The sequence below is a fragment of the Filicampus tigris genome, chromosome 8, assembly GCF_054856515.1.
Source record: "Filicampus tigris isolate MCC_2025a chromosome 8, RoL_Ftig_1.0, whole genome shotgun sequence".
NCBI lineage: Eukaryota > Metazoa > Chordata > Actinopteri > Syngnathiformes > Syngnathidae > Filicampus > Filicampus tigris.
Genome location: NC_141224.1, coordinates 1,928,984 through 1,944,352, shown reverse-complemented (window position 1 = coordinate 1,944,352; position 15,369 = coordinate 1,928,984). Strand labels below are relative to the sequence as shown.

Sequence of the window (15,369 nt, the reverse complement as noted above, 5' to 3'; positions counted from 1 at the left end):
ATGAAGCGGGCCCCACGTGGCCACGTCGCAACAGCGGCTCCCGAAAAAGAAGATGGGGAGGAAGAAGAATTGCAAAAGGTCTGCAAGGCGGGGGGGGGGGGGGGGGCGAAAAAGTGAGGGACCAAAAAGAAATGAAAAGACCGAAATGGGGGGGGAAGGGGGGGAGCGATGACAAATTGGTTGAGTGTGTCAGGAATTCCCGTTTAGATTTAAAGCTGCGTGTAGCCTATCGTCATATCTTTCCAGAGTCATTTATTTTCTCATTTCTCTCTCTCTCTCTCTCCCTCTCCTCACTATGCTCTCTCGCTCGCCCGCGCAAATTTATCTGGTGCTCACGTGAAACGGCGGAGGAGGGGGGAAAAGTCAATAAAAGTCTGTGGCGACAACTGTTTCCCCCGTCGCTCTCTTGTCTCCTTGGTGCATTATCCCCCCCCCCTACTTTACTTTCTATTTGTTTATGTGCTGGAGCTACTTAGCTTCTCGCTGCTTCCTCCTCGTCGGGCCCATTTTCCCGCTTCGGATCCGCTTTCATATCAGGAGGGCCCACAAGCTTATAGCGGCTCCTCCCCGGAGAGCTTGATTGATTTGATTCTCCCACCGCGAGCTAGCTCGGAAAATGACAAAATCAGGAAGCTGGAGGACAGCGCTTTGCGCTTCCAGCGATGACGTGCGGAAAGGCCGGCGAGTCGGTGACGACGGCCTCGTACCCTGACGTCGAGACCGTCGACTTTGACGGGCCGAGAGTCCGAGCTTAATCTTTGACTTCCACTCGAAATCTGTGGCCGTCTCGAATCCAAAGCGACGCAACATCCACTGCCCGTCATCAACTTTTATATGAGTCAACTGGAATCCGACAGTACATTGCCACTGTATATATTTGTCAGATATGTTTTTTCAACGGGTAGACGTCGAAGGCGTTCCCTACTTTGTGAAATCGCAGGTTCGGATCCAACTCCGATGACAAACGCATCCCGGTAGATGGCGACGTTAAATGGTAAATGGCTTTTCGCCTTAAAAGCGTCTCCTCATTTTATCTACTGATGAGGCAGCATCAGGAGAAAGTGGGGGCACAGCATCTTGCTCAAGGACACTTCGGCATGCTCACAATGGGTTGGGGATCCAACCCACAACTTTCAGGTTGGCAGACCGCCAGTCTGACCCGCGCCACCTCGAGTCTTGCTTTGGATTTGGACAGCAGTACTAAAACGTTAGAGTAGCAGAAAAAAAAATGTGTGAACGTCGATAATGAGGAGGCCAAATGCCAACATGTTGGACAAGGTTAGGCACCTCGCACTCAAAATGCGGCAAAATGGCCGCCAATATGGGGACGTCTGCTTTGAAAATGGCTGATGGTGAATGAGTTAGCGTTCCAGTCAAACATCAGCGGAACCGCCGAACGCGATACGCCAGTGTTTAAGGTTGCTGCTAGCTTTCGGTCGCTCTTCACCGATCAGTCCTCCAGTTTTGGGCGGCGCCTGAACCGACGGCGTCCCGCTCCCGTGTTCTTGCTAACCGACCGTCGCGGCGACTTGAGTCAAAGAGCCGAACGCGCCCCGTCAGCCGGAACGTCGCGCAGATGACACTTTTATCGGCGCCGCCGTTCGGACGACGCAACGCGGAGACCGGCGGCGGACGGCCAAAGGCGTTTTTTTTCCTGGCTCCGTCTCGGTCGCCACTTTTGAGAGCCGCTTTTGAATGACTACTAATCAGTCTTGGCCAGTTAAGCCCCAACGTTGTCCGTGTAATAACCGAGCCGAAAGGGTTGATAAACGCGCGGGTACTTTGGACTTGGGCTTCGCTCTGGGGGAGGCTCCCGCTTCCACCGCGTGCCGAGCCACCCGGCAATATATGACTTGTTCACTCAGCCCCTATGAGATCTGCGTCTCCATTTCGGGCGCCGCATCTGTTATTGTCTGATTCTTAAGGAGAAAAAAAAAAAAAAAAAAGGTGTCTGAGCAGAGGATAATGAAATCAAAAGCCCAACACACAGTCAACAAGCCCCTGGTAAGAAACGCACGCTGTCGATATTCATCTCCTTGACAGAAAGTCGAAATATGGCATCTGTCACACATCATCTGCCCTCTCCGCTGTCTCTCGCTGCAGAGTGGGGAAAGAAAACATGGCGAGGAGGTGTTCTGCGTCCCAGTCAAGAGGGGGAAATTGAGGACATGGACCAGATTCATTTCTTGTTTGTTTGGGGGTTGTCAGGAAGAAAAAGTTTTCTGTGCTCACATATTAGAATAACTTGAGCGGAGGTTCGTTGAGCGCGACAAATGTGCTTTCTGTTATCAACGTTTTCATCTTCAAACAAAGCCTGAGAAAAAAAAAACAAAAAAGAAAAAAAACACTGCAGGTCAATACAACGATTAAGAGCGCAGTCTGCCGTGAAGCAACTTTAAGAGAAGCTCCACTTTTCAAATGTTTCCGAAACACTTTTTCCATTTCACTGCTAATGGATTAATACATTTTAGAAAAGGACATCAAACTATCCAAAAAGTAGCACTTGCTCCACGAAAGACTGGATATTTTGATTTTAATAGTTGCCGAAAATATTTCCAGTCTTTTCGAACTGCATGCCAAAAGTTTATATAGTGCGAAAATGACATCGGGAAGTCTTACGCGGTTTCACCAATTCACATGTGAACTGTTTGAGGGCAATATTTCCCACTGGAAATAAATCGTATAAATCAGTTTAAAGGGTCAAGAAGTCACTATCATAAAATCTTGAACTGGACAGGAAATGTTTTAATATTCTTAACTATTAAAAGTGTAAAAGTGTAAAAAACGTTTAATGATGATTTACACTTGATTTTACTCACTTTTTCATTTAAAAAAAAAAAAAACCTTAACCATTGTTACCGGAAAATTGTAAATTGAACAATAAGTAACGTGAATTTGAAGCTTTCTTTCCGACTTCATGACCCAAGTTTCAAGATCATTTCAAAGACTGAGCGATACAGCCTCAAACGTTTTCTCACCATTTCAGTTCTCCTGATTTTTAAAAATGTTTTCGCGTGTGGCTAAAACGATGTCCAGTGACGTACTTCGTCGAATGCCGAGTCGCCCCTCCCCTTACAATTTCAGAACATCATGGGCGGTTAGCTGGCAAACTGGCGAGTTACTTACTAGCCTGCTAGCTTAGCAGCTAGTTGTGGCTAGCGCCTCTCAGCGCAGTCGCGGTTGCATATTTTCCAGCCACAATCAGCCAACTTTGATTGTAAATTTCTCTGGCCTTTCTCCCATTCTTCACATAACCTCCTTTTGGTTGAGGTTTCTCCATCTTTTAGAATAAGTGTTGCACAAACAATATATATATATCTTTTTTTAAAAAGCTGAAGACGCGAAACACGCAGTGTTAATTCTGAACTGCGGATTGTCAAGATTTGTGGAGGGCTCCGGTAGCAACAGTTCAAACTCTGACGTTTTGCGCAATTTCAGCCGCCGCACCAACATTTTGGCGGTTTATCACAACCGCGGCGACCTCCGGGCCGTTCGACTTTACACGTTCACAGGTCGCGCCAAGTTGATGTAAATAAACACTCGGCGACTGCGGCAAGTTGACCTCGTCCATCTGAAGGATCGCGTACATCTCAACGTGGACATTCAAAATCCAAAGAGTGACCGTAGCGGCGGGCAGAGAGGAAAAAAAAAAAAAAAATGCGCCGAAGTGACCCAAAACGACCTCCAATAGATTGGGCGCGCATATCCGCAGTCCATCACGCTTGATTGTGTCCTCCTTTCAGCCCGTGATCTCGCTCCCTCCTCTCGCCCCCTCAACACTTTCCTCCTTCATCCTTTTCCCCTCCATCTGCTTCCCCGTCCTCCCACTTCTCTTCCTCATCCTCCCGCCCTCGCTCTGTCTTTTGGACATTTCTCTCAGTCCTTTCTGTCCCCCCGGCCGCCCCTCCCCTCTTTGGCTCTTCTTACCCCCGTGATGAATGAGTCTGTCTGCCGGCTGAAGTTCATATTTACTGAGCAGGGGAGCGCGCGCTGTCACTCTCCCTTGCCCTCCACATCTCTATCCCGCTGCTAAGGAGACAGAGGGAGCAAGAGGTTAGAGCGGGATGAAAGGAGGAAGGAGGCCCCGGTCAAGAGACCGCCAGACACTCCCAAAGTGGAGCAGCGGAGCTCGGCGGCGCCGACCGAGGGGCGGCCTTTTCCAAAGCCGAGTAGCGTCGTCGACAACGGGCCGTGCATCTGACCAAAGTCAGCAACGGCCAGATCGGAGGACGTCTCTGATCGGATCGGCTCAGAAAAGTGCCCAGGCGGACGATGGGAAATGTTTAAAAGTCAATGTTCTTTGCGATTTGACGTAGCCGCCGACTCCGTGATTCTGATAGCGTTTAGGAAGCTCACGCCGTGCGGTCAAATCTTTGGGACTCTTCCGATTCCGTTTTTTTTTTTTTTTGCTTAGGATTTTGGCTTTCATTTCCTCTTTGAGCGAGACCAGGAAGTACACTGAAAAAAGTTTTTCTTGAATTAACTCCATTTTATTTCTTCAAGTGGCTGCACCAAAAAAAACCACCTGGATCCAGATTCTGTTATTTTGTGCAGCTATTTGACGAAATGAAATTGAATAAATTCAACACACCATTTTTTTCAGTGATAGGCTTACCTGGAGGAAAGGTCATTCAAATTTGAAAAAGGCCTAAGTAAGGTGCCTCGATGGAACTTTGACCCAACTTTAGCCTAAGTTACTCCTGGGGATGAATTTTCAGCAAAAAAAAAATCCATAGGGGCCACGTGCTTTGCTGCCATGCTCCACCCACACATAATGATGAAAACTCAAACCATTTAGCACTGCCCATCTGTTGGGTAAACACATTTCAAATTTAGTACCAATCAAACTCTTCATTAAAAAAAAAGAAACGTGGTTGGTCAAAATGGACAAAAATGACCCAAAGATGACTTGTGGGATTCTTGAGAGGTTTTTGTGGGTCTACTCTAGATCGACCAAATTCCATGTTCCTGACCGGCTTCATACTTGGCAAAAGCCATCAAAATGCCATTCATTTGGTCTCGTTAAAAATGACGACCAAAAAACAAAACCATTTCAAGAAGGGGTTAACAACAAAGTTCACACTCACAATTTTCTCCCTCCTTCCTTTGTGTGCCAGCAGACGCTTTCAGGCACATTTGCGCTTGAGCGTCAGAGTGGCAAAAAAAAAAAAAAAAAAAAAAAACAACAACCAAAAAGGTCCGCCAAAAAAATCCCCCGGTTTCATCTACACCCACGCGCACATCGCAGTGTATTGCGGCGAGTCAAACGGTGTGTTGTGACCCGTGCGTTTGACCCCCTGCCGTGAATGTGAGCAGCGCAAGCGGGCCCCGCCGCAGACCCCGAAGGACGGCGAAAAAAAAAACACACACACGCGCGAAAAAGCCCCGCAGAGCCACCGTCTCTTCCCACTCGCTGACCCCAAAGGCCAGCGAACAGCGAAAACCGCAGCAGTGTGACGACACGGCTGACACCCGGCGCCGGCACACACATTGTCTTGCGTCGACCCCCCCCCCCCCTCGCCCCCACCAATCCCCCCCACCCCCCCACCCCACGCCGGCAAATTGAGCAGAAAAAAAGTATAGACAGTAAATACGAGGAAAATTGGATGGCGCAAATGACATCACAAAAAGAAAATCCCCCCCCCCCCCCCCCCCCCCCCAGCTGCACTTTTATAAGATTCCATCATTCAATTCCCAGACGGGGAGAGGCCGAAAACAGCGACTAGCGACCGTCCGTCAAGAAAATGACAAGGCGGATTCTTTTGGCCGTTTGACTGTTGGGTATAAAAGGTGAAATAAATGTACGGCTTTCTGATTGTATTTGTTGATCATTTTGCGGGAGCCGTGTGAGGGTGTCCGTTTGTGCCCGTGGGACGGGACATGGCTGCGAGCGCACGCGTCCTGTCGCCAGCCGCATCTAATAGAGGAGGAGAAAGCGCGACGGAATCAGCTGAAAATGGAGCAGTCAAGGAAAGGAGCGGGATCGTGAGTGGCGGGAAGGAAAGCATCAGGCCATAATCATCTGAATATTAGGGAAAATTGGATGTGAGAAAGGCGAAAATTGGACACGGGCAAGATTGGAGAAGGGAGGAAAGAAAAGCCAGAATGCATCATCGTGTGAAAACAAATACGAGAGCCGCCAGATAAATTGTTGTAAAAGATCCTCACGGGCTACTAAAAGCCATCTTGGTCAGACCAATAAGAGGGTCACGGTCAGGTACGTGTGGCGCGCTGGCGATAAGAAACAAAAATTGTCGCCCGTGTCCAATGGAAACCTCGTAAATCCACAGGATTTGGACTTTTGAATCAATGCGCAGGGGGAGCCTTGCTTTACGGCAACAACGTAACCCGCACCACGGGTGTCCGAAGTCGGTCCTCGAGGACCGCTACCCCGCATGTTTTAGATATTTCCCTCCTTCGACTCACCAATGATGATCATGCTCATCATTAGTAACGATCCTGATCGCCAACATGAAGCGGGCGTGGTGGAGGAGGGAAACATCTAAAACATGTGGGACAGCGGCCAAATCCGGTCCTCGAGCGCCGCTAGCCCCGCGTGTTTTAGTTATTTCCCTCCTCCAACTCATCTGATTCAAATGATCGGATCATCATCAAGCTCTGCACCAGCCTGGTCACGATCCTGATCATTTGAATCGAGAGTGTTGGAGGAGGGAGACATCTAAAACAGGCTGGACAGGGGCCCTGGGCGACCGGACGTGGGCACTCCTGGTCTAGAGGAATTTTTTTAACTTAAAATCATCCAAATTCTCTGATTCCAGCCTCTCAACAATAATTGCCCTTTTATTGCTGTCCTTCGTGAAAGCAGACCGATTCGTTTTTGTGTCGAATCAAAATAAGTCATTTGCAAACGTTTGCAAATGACTTTGGGAAACGATGAACTGAATCGCTTTCGAAAAGGTTGCAAAGTACAACATTGAACCCTCTCGTGCGATACTGCTGAAATGCAACAATCTGTGTTTTAAAAACTGTGACTGGTGAAAAAAAAATGGTTTTGTAATGCAAGATTAAACTTGATCCACTTACTCAACTAATTGATGGATCGATGAATCGAATCTAAAATGACTCAACGGTGAAAGTTCTACAATTCAACAAACCATAAAAGGGCCTTTTTTAAGCAGCGTAGGCTCGTATTTTCACATCGCTTCGCAAAAGAGTTCACTACGTGGCATTCGGAACCAGGAAGCATGCAGTAAACAGCAGACTCGGCTGTTCTAGGAATGTTTGACGCCACTTTTTTTTTACCAGCACAAGTAGTATTCACTCGGAGTAATTGCGGATACCATTTCTAGGTTCAACCAGAAAATCGGTGAAAAAGAGAATCAGCGAGTAGCTAGTCGCGAATATGCCGGAAATGCGGAAATCGTGTTTCAGCCTCTCCAGTATAACAGTACAAAAAAAAAATTCTTTCGGTCTGCAGTTGAAAACTTGATGAATTCAAGTTTTTATGAAATACTCTGAAGTTTTCTCTTGCTCCGAAGATGTGACGACGAAGACGCTCGTTTTTCTCCCCGCGACGCTGACCGCAGACGATATGCGCCATTTAACGATGACTCCACAAACTTTTCCCAAGACGGTCGCGCGCGCGCCAGCCCGCAATCCCCCCCCGCCCCCGTCCCCGAGAATTTTCTTGCGCAGTGATTCGTTTCCCCCTGGTGGCTCCAGAGGGGAACTGCTGCTCGCTCCTTCAGTGCAGGCGTCAAACAGAAGACAAACAACAGAGGCAGCTTTATTCACCGGGGCGCATTCGCAAAGACAAACACCACTTCATCCCAGGAACATATTTGTCCTGTCGCACCGGTGGAGAAAAAAAAAAAAATGAAGGGGAGGAAAAAGAAAAGAGGGGGAAAAAAACGAGGGTGGCGCGCGGCGTGATCCATCTCAATTTTCCAAATCTATTAGCTTTCTTTGTGTGGCCTGCCTCTCCTCCAGCCCGATCTTTAAAAGCGGCGCTTGTTCAACAATTATGATAACTGCAAGCGGGCGAATTAGAGGATCCAACCCATTCATCTCGGGGCCCCTCCCACACGCGGCCGTGACGCGGCTAAATGAAAAATGGACACGCTTTAGAAAGTATCGATTGCAGCTTTAAACAAAGGTACAGTCAATATTATTTACTCGTAAATATATCTTTGTTATGTGCGCGGGAGTCAGTGCCGCTCGCCGCTCTGTCCTCGTAATTGCGGACATAAAAATAATGGAGCAATTGGCAGGCAATTGACGCTGACAGGTGGGACGCCGCTGCCTTTTGCTGTGATGTAAATGAATGAGAGGGCGCCTAGCAAGCGCCGCCAAATCGGCAGATAACGAGAAAACGCCGGCAAAATAAAGCGGGTCTTTTCCAAGGGAATTCAATGCGCTCGAGTGCCAATCAATCTTCGCATATCGGCGCCGGCCAATCCGAAGCAGACAAATTGCGTATTTCCTTTTGATCCGAAATCCAGAGAAAACAGTTTTTCTGGCCGGTCAACATGAAAACTGGGGGAATTAAAAAAAAAAAAAAAAAAAAAGGTCAGGAATGGTCTCATGATTACCGGACCTGTATTGATTTCTTATAATGTGCTATTTTGATGGGAAATTCGAGTTAGTTTATAACAGCATTTGTGGTTGTATTTTGTGCAGCATTTCAATTGGTATTTAGGCCTATTATTTAAGTTTTTGTGTTTATTTAACACAGGAGCGTTGACTTATTTATATATTTTTACTTTGGTTTTGTATGTAAAATCTGAATGATCTTGAATTATTTCATTTATACAGCAGTCTTATTACAAAGACTTAAATACGCGCGTCTATTTTGCCTGCCGGCAGATTCAACGACAATACACAGACAGGCCTAATTAAGACTTGATTTGAGCAGACATGATGCACCTTAATACTGAAGACTTGTTAATTAAGGACGGTGTCGCTTTTTGTTGCCATTTGGCATAAGATCAGACACAACACAAGAGTATAATTCATTTAAACCGAGTTCTCATACTTTACTAAGGTCAGCAGGGAAGTTTGAGGGAAATGTGGGCTTTAATCTGCCCTCTAGGCATTAAATGCAAAGGATAATACCGGGTTCTACTCACGCACCCTAAACAAGTTATGTTGGCAGTACAGTAAATGGGGATTTTGTGGGAGTCCTATTTGACATGACGTTATGGTCCAACAATGGTTTTTGTGTATCATTAGACCAAAGCTTGCACGTTCAAGTTGCCTTTTTCCTCCAGCCCATCAGTAGCAAATGTCCAAAAGGGGGTAGACACTGCTTTCTAGTGGTCTAAATTGCACACTACAATATATTCCAAATGCATGTTTTCTTCTCATCTCCCTTGTAAAATGGCCAGGTGTTTTAAAATAAAGTCGATACAAAATGCACAGGTGCGTATTTCAAGTCAAATTTCTTCCCTTTGCATTCCAAGGAAACTACTCCCCGTTATAAATTGACTCGCAAAAATGTTGATACAGTGGTGCCTTGAGGTACAAGTGACATAAAATGAAGAGAATTATATATTTAAAACAATCAAACAACCGTCTACAGTGTAGCCATGTTTTTATCTCCAGGAGACTTCATTGTTGTCTTCTGACTGGACTCCCTCAAATGAGCATCAAAAGGCTGCAGCTCGGTTTTTGACCACAACAACGAAATCACAACATGTTCCACTGGCTCCCAGTCAGCTGTAGAATAGATTTGAAAATTCTGCTCCTGGTCTATCAATCACAAGGTCATCAATACTTTAAAGAAATGTTGATGAAATGCACTGTAAAGCTTCTGAGGGCTGCAGACTCGGGTCAATTTGTGGAGCCCAGGTTTCAACGCAAACATGGTGAAGCAGCATCGGGCTGTTATGCTGCACACAAATGGAATAAGCTGCCAACACAAGTCAAGTCAGCCCCGAGTGTATATGCTTTTAAATCCAGGTTGAAAACTATATTAATTTCTGAAACCCGTGACTAAGTTCTTTCAAAGCATTTGTAAAATCAATTTTGCCTCAATCTTATTCTTGCGCTGTCTATTCTTGATGCAATTTTAGTAGCCCCAACCAACGGTCAATCAAATACCACACATCTTTACTGTTCTGAGCTTAAGTCATGAAAATATACCCACTTAAGGCCTCCGGTAGCTGGAATAGATCCTATTTCCATGTCGTGAAGAGAAGCGCTAGCCTGCAAGCTAACCTTGGCTTCTCTGTGCCAACGGACGGCGGCGGGCTGTTCCAAAGTGTCACCTCCACGCTTGGTGCTGTGCTGGCCTGTGGGTCCACATAACACAGACACTTAAGGGAAAGTCAATTGTTTCTTCAACCTGACCATATACTGTAGTTCCTGCTAGCCATCGGCATATAGTGAAGATGCATTTTCACGGAGCGTGCATAACTAGCCGGCTAACTGCATATGTAGTGGTCGAAATACCAAGGAATTATCACTAAATACTTCTCAATTGTGCCGGATAAAGGTGAAATGATTCTTAGATATTCCTTTATTTATGTAAATAAAGGGAATTATGAAGGAAGCTTTGCTGGAGGTCAGAATGTGTTGTGATGAACCAGAACAATTTATCGAAATCAGCCATCTGCAAGACAACTACTTAGTCTTTCCACGTTTTCAGAAACTATCTAAACATGTGCATTGTATTTCGAAAACAAATCTCAGAATTTTCAGTTATCGTCTTCTGCTAATGCTCTGACTAAATACAATAAATTCAATTGAAAGCATACTTTCGTCAAAATGAGATGGCTAAGAAATGAGTGAGTAGTTTCAATTTCATACTTTCGTGCATAAAATGTTTCACAGCAGCTACAACTCAGATCAGCAAAACGTTTGAAGGAATAATTTGACTTCTATGTGACTCATTTGCCAAACGTCAGAGAAGCGAACTAGTTTAATAATAGAAATTGCCTATTGTCAATGCATTTACTGGACACGCAGACTTGAATTTGGGTTTGCTTACTTCTGTGTTTCTATCGCACAAAACAGCGAGGTGGGAAGCGCACCCGGCCCACGAAAAGAAATGCCACATTTTTCCCCCCATCAAATCAGTGAGACCAGTTAATTTTGCACCTGCGTGGACAAATTTGAATACGGGTGTGCTTGTTTCTCCGCATGACGCCGCCCTACAATCCGAAGACGGAACTTCTTCTGCTTGAAACCAGTGAGGCCGTGTTCCCGCCCCGCTGGGACGCAATTAACATTGAAGCGAGCGCCTTTTTGCCCATTACAGTGTACCGTGGAGCTTCTCGTTAACTTCCAGTCGGATAAAGCACACTTCCTCCCACACACACGCCATCATATTTAAATACATTCAAATAAATACGCACACAAAATAGTGTTCATGCACTGTTCATATAATTTATTACATTTTTATACAAGTAGTACAACGCGAATTAGTAAAGACGGATAGATCATGTACACCACCAGCGCTTTACAATATTAGTGTTTTTTTAAAAAAAATAATTAAAAAATGAAGACATTTTAGAGGACCTACCAAACGTGATAAAACCCATAAGGGCATGACATTGTGCGCCAATTTCCAAGCCATGTTAATAAATACAGTGGAACCTCTAAAGACTACTTTTGAGAATTTGCCTCGAGGATGAATTCTCGGTCGATCCAATTGCAAATATGTCACCGCAAACTTGCACAATCCCAGGTCAACTCCGGAAGGGTGTTTGGCTTTGTTCATATTTTTCATGAGAAGTGAAAAGATCAAAATAAAAAGACCGGAAAGTCGGTCGATTTCAGTCGTTCCGCTTCTTCACTTCTGCGACAGTTGAGAACACTCCGCTTCCCAAAACTCTACACGATCAACAAGCATCGCCAAAGAGTGCGTAGTTTTACTTTACATGAGTTTTATCATACAATAGGAACATATTGTGGGTAACAGACTTTTGACTTTAGCTTGAATACAAATCATTGGCGGGCGGGCCTACTCAAGATTTTGCCTGATAGTGATGTAACATTGTCAAATTTACATAAAGTGTAGGTTCCCCCACCCCCCCTAAAATCTATCTGTAAATTCATGAATGCCGAACCACCAATATGTTAGGTTTTCACAAACAAAGTCAAGTTAACACTGTATGGGCAATAAAAAAAACTTTTTTTTTTTTTTTTTTTTTCCCCGTGGGAGGGCCGAACCCCGCTTTAGAGGTTCCACTATATTTTGGTGGAAAAGGTCCCACTGAAAAACGGCGGCAAGTGCAGAGTTGCCGGGTCAGCGACACTTGGCGATGTGTCCGGACAGGTGGTGCGAGCGCGCGAACCTGCGCAGGCAGTTGGGGCAGGAGAAAGGCTTCTCGCCGGTGTGCGTGAGCATGTGCGTCTTCAAATGTCCCGACAGGCGGAAGCTCTTGCCGCACTCCTGGCAAATGTACGGCCGCAGGTTGGTGTGACTGCGGCGGTGCTTGCCCAGGTCGCCGGACGACGTGTAGCGTCGCTGGCACTCGGGGCACTCGAAGGGCTTCTCCCCGGAGTGGGTGCGCTTGTGCTTGACCAGGTCGCCCGACTGCGTGAAGCTCTTGTCGCACTGGTCGCACTTGTAGGGCCGCTCGCCGGTGTGCGTGCGCTGGTGGTTGCGCAGGTGCGCCAGGCGGATGAACTTGTTGCCGCACACGGTGCAGTGGTAGGGCCTCTCGCCCGTGTGTGTGCGCAGGTGTATCTTGAGAGCGCCCAGGTCGCTGATCTTCAGGCCGCAGTCGCTGCACTGGTGCGTCTTCTCGCCGTTGTGCAGCTTGCTGTGCACGCGCAGGTTCTTGCGGGTGTTGAAGCTCTTGGCGCACACCGGGCAGTGGAAGGGCTTGTCGCTGGAGTGCGTGCGCAGGTGCAGGTTCAAGCTGGCCTTGAGTCCAAACTCCTTGCCGCACTGGCCGCAGGAGAACTCCTTCTTGGCCGAGTGGGTGGTGAGGTGGCACTTGAGCTGGTGTCCCCTCTGGAAGGCCTTGCCGCACACTTGGCACTTGTGCGGCTTCTCGCCCGTGTGGATCAGGGCGTGCTGGCGCCAGCTGCTGCGCTCCACGAAGCGCCGGCCGCAGTCCTTGCACACGAAGGGCCGGTCGCCCGTGTGGGTGCGCATGTGGTCCTCCAGGCTCTGGGGCGTGCGCAGCTTCTTGCCGCACTCGCTGCACTGCACGCCCACGTCCAGACAGATGGGCTTCTCCTCGGATTCGGCGCGCGGGGCGTGGCACAGGTGGGGCCCCTGTCCCCAGGTGGCCTTGAAGCTCTTGCCGCAGTCGGCGCAGCACAGGTGCCCCCCTCGGATGACCACCGACATGCCGTGCCAGCGCTGACAGTGGTTCTTCAGGTTCTTCAAGTACTGGAAGCTGCGCGCGCACGTCGGGCACGGGTGGAGCCGGCGGGGCGGGGCCGAAGGGTGGGCCTCCTTGACGTGGACCCGCAGGTAGACTTTGGAGCTGAAGGTGCTGCCGCAGGTGGCGCAGGCGTGCTCCGGGATGAGGTTTTGGTCGCGGTCGGAGAGGCATTTCTTCAGCTCGGCCAGATACTCCTTCTGGTGGACCCACTTGACGTGCTTCTCCAGGAAGTCCAGGTTCGTGAACGAGACGTTGCAGTGAGGGCAGGGGAAGAACTCAGACGGCGGCTCTGAGAGAAAAGGATCAAAGGAAAAGTGGGAAAATCATTTCGTTTTCTAACTAGAAGCCACTCGGGTGCAACTTATTAAAATAAGAAAATGGTGTTCCCTAATCGTGACTTTCTTTTGGTGTCGGCAAATACCTTTTGTCCAACACTACTGATGATGCATCAGGGGTATTCGCTAGATCAAGAAAGAATAGAAGTAGAGCCAGAAAGAAAAAAGAAAATGACAAAAAAAACAAAGACAATGAAAGGCAGACAGAAAGAAAGACAGAAATACAGAAAGAAGGAAAGCTAAAGAAGGTGGCGGTTGACAAGGTAAGCAGCAGCATTTTGATCAAACTGGAGACATTGGAGGGACGATCGGCTGGCTGACTCCAAAATTGACTGTAATCCAGCAAACGTGCGATGAAGGCATAGAATGCTGTCGTACAAGACGGCCCTTCTTTACCCGCCCGCCGTCCGTGCCAGCTGCCTCATTTTTTGTTCATGTCAGGCTGACCATTCTTGATCATCTGCCAGAAAAGGGATACTCCCCAACATATATGACGCAAATATAGTTTACCATCAAGGCTGCTGCACTCCAGATTAAATTACCCAGGTTAAATCTATATGGGATGTCCACGAATAACAAATGAATTAAAAGAGAATCCTTTATGCTTGCATATCAACATCGGTTCCAGCTCAGCTACGACCCAACTGAGGGCAACCATGAGAGAAAATGGGCACATTTCCTTTACCTGTGCCATCCTCCTCTCCGTCATCTTCCATCTGGTCTCCATCTTGTGACTCCTCGCCCTCTCGTTCTTCTTCATCTTCTTCCTCCTCCTCCTTGATGACATCCTCCTCCTTGACGGCCGCTTCGTACTCGAGTTCGTCCTGGAGGTCCGAGTCGAACTCAGCCTTGAAAGGACGGTGAGCATCAAGAGGGAGCCCGCAGTGAACCTCGCTGATCTGCAGGCAGTGCGGCTCCTCCTTGATTCGGATGTCGAGGTCGTGTCCATCGGCGTAATCTTCCCCGGGGTCGTCCTCCGTGCCGTCACGTGACCACGGCTCGTCCTCACTTTTGAACGTGACGACGCCGTCGTCCGTCGTCGCTTTGTTGTCCGACTCCTCGCACTCCACCTTCATCTTTTAACGTCCTGTGTGGAATGCACTTGAACGAAGAAGACGACGACGACCGTGAAGCTACGTGGGCCACAAGCGAACGCCGCTGTGATTGTGTCGCCCACCGCTAGCGTAATTGCGTTAGCATCGCGGCTAACCGCAGTAACCTGGCCGCGGTCGCGAGACTGAACCTCCGCCGCGACGTCACATATCCTGGCTTTGTCCGCTATGCGTGAGCGACTTAACGTGTAGCTGTCGTCCTTGGTGGGCTTATAGTTATGTTAAAATGAAGAAATACCCCCGCCCACCCCTTGTTTACTGACCTGCTTCATTCGTGCCTTTGATGACCATATAAAAATGATGAGGGGAGTACTTCCGGGATACGTGGCCAATCCGTGCGCGGCAGGGGCGTCCATATTTAAAGTGCTCCATGGAAGGCACGCCTCTTATTTATTTCGTGGCGTTTTCTCTTTCGAACTCATTTGGAATTACATTCCAACAATAAATGTTTGTAATTGAAACACATATAATAATACATAATTTTAAAAAATAGAATTACACATTTTACTATGAATTTTAATAACACGACTTTTTAAAAAATGGCATTTTAATTATGATTACAAGGGGAAATTCACGGTCTGTATATATATATATGTACATCGACATATATTTACACTG

The 15,369-nt window shown here is 47.5% G+C and overlaps 1 protein-coding gene across 1 annotated transcript; it reads right to left on the bottom strand.

The window, feature by feature from the left end:
- Nucleotides 1-11,327: 11,327 nt before the first annotated feature.
- On the bottom strand, nt 11,328-15,084 carry LOC147142966 (uncharacterized). The gene is made up of 2 exons (XM_086039231.1): nt 14,325-15,084; nt 11,328-13,593 (listed from the first exon to the last, which is right to left on the bottom strand). The coding sequence occupies exons 1-2, from the start codon at nt 14,713-14,715 to the stop codon at nt 12,212-12,214; spliced, it is 1,773 nt and encodes a 590-aa protein (XP_085895357.1). The 5' UTR covers nt 14,716-15,084; the 3' UTR covers nt 11,328-12,211.
- Nucleotides 15,085-15,369: the final 285 nt, after the last annotated feature.

Bases quoted from the DNA above. Each gene is read 5' to 3' on its own strand.
- LOC147142966 (XM_086039231.1), bottom strand. From the start codon at position 14,715: ATGAAGGTGGAGTGCGAGGAGTCGGACAACAAAGCGACGACGGACGAC. The intron at 13,594-14,324 runs GTAAAGGAAATG...CTTTTCTCTCAG, and splicing joins CGGAGAGGAGGATGGCACAG to AGCCGCCGTCTGAGTTCTTC.